The sequence below is a fragment of the Synchiropus splendidus genome, chromosome 5 (assembly GCF_027744825.2).
Source record: "Synchiropus splendidus isolate RoL2022-P1 chromosome 5, RoL_Sspl_1.0, whole genome shotgun sequence".
Classification (NCBI taxonomy): Eukaryota; Metazoa; Chordata; class Actinopteri; order Syngnathiformes; family Callionymidae; genus Synchiropus; species Synchiropus splendidus.
In genome coordinates this window covers 26,039,080-26,043,489 of record NC_071338.1, presented here as the reverse complement: position 1 = coordinate 26,043,489, position 4,410 = coordinate 26,039,080, and the positions used below count along the sequence as shown (strand labels likewise).

Genomic DNA, 4,410 nt, shown 5'->3' with positions numbered 1-4,410 from the left:
CTTCGTAATTCAGTTGTACCCACGATCTTATACTTGTATTCACTTCAGTTTTATTTAAAAAGTAAGACAGCTAACCATGTGTGATCGTTTGTGTTCTCAAAATTATACAACTCCGACAATCTACAAAGAATTCGCCTTCCTTACACAAGATCTTCATGTTCAACTATTTGCGCAAAGACATTTGAAAATGTGTTTTTTTTAACTAAGACGCTCTCGCAACGGAAAAATGTAAACAAGATCGTTTCGCGCCACATCAACCATCTGTTTATCTTGGAGTCGTCGCCCGAGATGGCTGACGGGATGTCGAGTTTAAAAGAGAACCGTTACGGAAGGACGCCTCGGCTGTTTGCCACTTACCTACTGCATATCCCGGCATGCCTTTCTGCTAAGACGATTGTGATTGGCTGACTCTCGGTTCAAATTGTATGGGCTCAGTCCTTATATGGACATGCTACGCTCGTCTCCTTTCATTCCGGCATTTTATGCAAATGACATTTTAATGGCCAGCTGTATGCGCTTGTAGTAAGAGCATGCGCAGTGGAGGATATCAAAGCGGACAAGATTCAAAGTTTTTGTTCAGCAAGTACTCGCGCATTTCTCTGGTGTTAAAGGTAGGTTTGCGAAACCCCGCTCGTTTTCTTGAAGCCACGCGACTTTGTGCATTTATTGACTTGACGTGTGCGTGTGCTGCGCCTGCTCGCTGGATGCACAAAGAGCAGCCGACAATGGAATAACGTGGAAGTGAACGGCAGCATGGCGGTGCGGGTTAGCTTGCTGCTAACGGCTAACAACAATGAGCCATGTTTGGCGCTTTAGCGGGCTAAAGTTTGAATTTAAAGGGAAGAGGCCTTTCATCGCGACGTTTCGCGTTACTTAGCGAATTCTTTTGGCGACACCAGGAGTTGCACAAACTCGATGTCTGTGCTATATCAAACTTGTAATGTTTGCTTGAATTCACCGAATAGCCGAGTAGCTTTTTGTGTCTTCCCTCCGTAGACCGCTTCTGTTGCCCGCTTTTTGTTTCGACTTTCCTCCCGCTGTTATGCGACGACTGAAACGGGGTCGCCACTAACACCGAAACGCTTTCATTTAACGTGTAAAAATAAAGTTCTTGATCGCGTCTTGGGCGTTATTAAAGTGTCGCCGTTGTCTGTTGATGCCGCGATGTGTCTGCGTAGTTGTTAACCGTGCGTATTGTAAAGTCACTTTCTAAGTAACTTTATGCGTTATGGTGAGGCCCCTTAACAGTTTGATTTTGATTTTTTTTTCAATTTAAGGCTTTGGTTTTCGTTTTGTTTTTGCTACAACTATCGCGTGTCGACGTGATTCCAATTTTATTGACGCGTTTATTGTAGGTTTGTCCGTTGCATGCTTCAGTCCATGTTAATGCCGTGTATATTCAATGTTTTTGGTGGAAAAGTGTCCGAAATGAGTCGAGAGTTGTTGGTTTGTGAAGTGGCGTGCGCTGCGCGCGGGGACCGCCCCCTTCTGTGGAGTAGACTGTCTGCAGACATCGCCGCGCTTCTTTGATGGGAGACTGAATGGGACGATTGCTCATTTTGTTTTACCATTCCAGGTTGTTTTTAACATTGACCGACTGAGAGAATATGTTTGGCTTTCACAAGTCAAAGATCTACCGGAGTAATGACGGCTGTTGCATCTGCAAAACCAAGTCCTCCAGTTCTCGGTTCACAGACAGCAGTCGCTACGAGGAGACGTTCCGACTGTGTTTTGGGTTCGTTTCATTCATTCCTTCTCATAATCTGGGTCAAGTTTCCTTTTTTCTTAAATCTGTTTGTGTTTGCCTGTCCAGTCTCTCCGAGGACCGAGTTGGAGACATATGCAATGCTTGTGTCTTACTGGTGAAGCGGTGGAAGAAGCTTCCAAATGGGTCAAAGAAGAACTGGAATCATGTAAGTGTTGCTTACAAGTTCATCTACTTGTACTCTGTTTCTCATCTCAGGCAGAACCAGGGTGATGTATTGTTCTTTCCATGGCAGGTGGTGGATGCCAGGGCTGGTCCAGGCTTCAAGGTGACAAAACCAAAGAAGATGAAAAACAGTGATGGAAAGAAGAAAAGTAAACTAAAGAAGCTTCATAAGTTAAAGAGGCAAAGTAAGTTGTACTGACGCTCACTGTGTTTGTTTCTCTATAAATTGTAGCTTGATTTATTTTCAAACCTGAGAGGCTGTTCACATATTGCAGGGTATTGTCTAGTCTGGTTTTAAATATTTATTTCTTCTTTTTCGAAGTAGATTCTGATGCCCACAGCACCACCTCCAGCGTGTCTCCCGCCCAGTCGCCCTCTTACAGCCACCAGTCTGACGACGGCTCCGACATAGAGTCCAAACAGAGACGCCCAACTCCCTCCATCTTTTCTTTCTTGGATCGTTCCTACTGGAAAAGGTAATGACATTTGTCACTCGGCCTCTTTGGCTGACCCTCAACCTCACCCTCTCGTCCGTCCCCAGGCAAAAGGTGTGCTGCGGAATCGTCTACAAAGGCCGATTTGGAGAAGTCATTATTGACCCGCGACTCTTCAAGCCCTGCTGCAGCTCCAAAAAACAGAAGTCACAAGTGGCCACATGTCTGCCAGAAACACTTCCGCCTCAGATCCAAGAAGACATGAAAGAAAGCTGGTGATTGCTTTAATTCCCCGCTGGTTTATCCACGACATCCACTTGGATTTGTCTCCAGTGGTAGACTTCCTATTTCCACCTCCTTTTGTTAGACCAGTAAAATGTTCCTTTTTTTACCTTAATACTTTTTATATGTCTATTTTTTAAAAATCTTTTGTATAGTTTATTCTATTTTTATGATTTTTTTTTTTTCATATAAGAAAAAAAGAGGAAAAAAAACCTTATGGCCGTTAGTGTTATTTATAGGATTCTCAGCCTCAGTTTCTGGGCTTTTTTTGTACAAAGTTATCAGGTTTTGTGTAAATATTTTTGTTATCTGAAGACATATCGTTTTTGTTCATGGTTTATTGTTTGTAAGTGCATATGAAAGTCACCAGCTTTTTTTCTAACATCTTCCTTTTGTGTGCTTAAATTACTCCATATGTTGCTTCAATGTTTTGTGTCTTTCGTTGAGGATTATTTGAGCAGAAAGTACAACGGTTCAGCCTCTGCCAGGGCATTTTACCGCAGTTGGATATCTGTTGTACTTTTACACAAACACAAGACAGTCCCTATGTAATCTGGGTAGGCAAATACTGTGCATGAAGTACATTCCATACTTTTTTTGGGGGGGTGTCACATTTTGTATTTATTTCATTTGTACAGACACAAATCAATTGACAGTTGCATGTTGTAAAGCAAGTTTCTTAACGTTGTTGTAAATAGCCATTCGGTCTATAAAGGACTTGAACGATCTATGATTTTTGTACACAAGGTGTTTCTGGAAGACTTTAAACCAGAGTAGTTTCTTTGTAACTGTGTTCCCTCACTTTCACAAGCCCATTTTCCCCAACACATTATTCCAGTCGCATGCAATGCTGTGGCCTATTGGTTAAATTTGGTACAGAAATGTACAGACTGCAGGGAAAAGTAGGCGCTTCATTGCAGCGTTGGTGAGCAGTAAAATGCATCATGTTTAATTGCCAATGTCATTCATTTCCAAGGGTTTCAAAACCAAGATACATGAAAACTTAAAAAAAAAACTTTTTTTCCTCCAAATTCTCTTGCCAAAATACAAACTATGCAGACGTTTTGAATGTGAGTAATGCTCCCGGGCTATATGGCACTTATGCAAGTGTCTGGTGTCAACCAAATTTACATAATAATAACTCCATAGTTTTTTTTGGTTTAGCAATATCAAACCATTTTCTCTGTCAGACCTCCAAAATGTCAATATATTTTTTAATGTGTGTCATGTTATCTAATGCTCAGATTGCACAGTTAAAGCCATGGTGCATGCTGTCTCAAATTTTATTCTGCAGTGACAATGCTTTTTAGGCATGTTACTGTAAACCATCTCAAAGTTACTGTATTGACAGGCTATGCTTTGTAAAGTTGCTTAATATATACACTTTATACGGCAGGGTAGTTGAATACTAAGCGTGTTTTATGATTTGTATTGAAAGGAGATACTGTTGCCTCCTGATCGAAAATAAGCTTGTTTTTTTTTGTTCTTAGGGAGTTGCCATATTTTTTTCAAGGTACATTGTGAGATATAAAATGTGCCTTAATTCCCTGACCTTGTCTTTTTTTCTTTTTAATTTATATTATTTATTGCAAACTTTTGAGGAAACAACTGACATTTTGAGGACAAACCTGGTGTAGTTTTCTAGACTCTGAATTTGTGCACTTCTTTCAAACATGCAATGTAAATGGTTTTTTTTAATGCATTTTATACTGTAACACAAAGTAGATATGACTTGTAATAAAAAAGAATGAAAAGCAGTGTGGA

At 40.7% G+C, this 4,410-nt stretch overlaps 1 protein-coding gene across 2 annotated transcripts; it reads left to right on the top strand.

Moving 5' to 3' along the window:
• The first annotated feature begins 478 nt into the window (after positions 1–478).
• sinhcafl (SIN3-HDAC complex associated factor, like) lies at positions 479–4,393 on the top strand. 2 transcript variants are annotated; one of them, XM_053865512.1, is made up of 6 exons: positions 479–611; positions 1,577–1,735; positions 1,814–1,913; positions 2,001–2,115; positions 2,256–2,406; positions 2,472–4,393. In XM_053865512.1, exons 2-6 carry the CDS (start codon positions 1,608–1,610, stop codon positions 2,641–2,643), a joined length of 666 nt encoding a protein of 221 aa, XP_053721487.1. In that variant the 5' UTR covers positions 479–611; positions 1,577–1,607; the 3' UTR covers positions 2,644–4,393. The 2 variants fall into 2 exon arrangements, with proteins under 2 accessions (XP_053721487.1, XP_053721486.1); XM_053865511.1 differs by having other exon boundaries at positions 2,253–2,406.
• Positions 4,394–4,410: the final 17 nt, after the last annotated feature.

Excerpts from the sequence above, each read along its gene's own strand:
- sinhcafl (XM_053865511.1), top strand. The coding sequence starts at position 1,608 with ATGTTTGGCTTTCACAAGTCAAAGATCTACCGGAGTAATGACGGCTGT. Across the intron at positions 2,116-2,252 it reads TCATAAGTTAAAGAGGCAAA|TAGATTCTGATGCCCACAGC; the intron begins GTAAGTTGTACT and ends TCTTTTTCGAAG. Across the intron at positions 2,407-2,471 it reads GATCGTTCCTACTGGAAAAG|GCAAAAGGTGTGCTGCGGAA; the intron begins GTAATGACATTT and ends GTCCGTCCCCAG.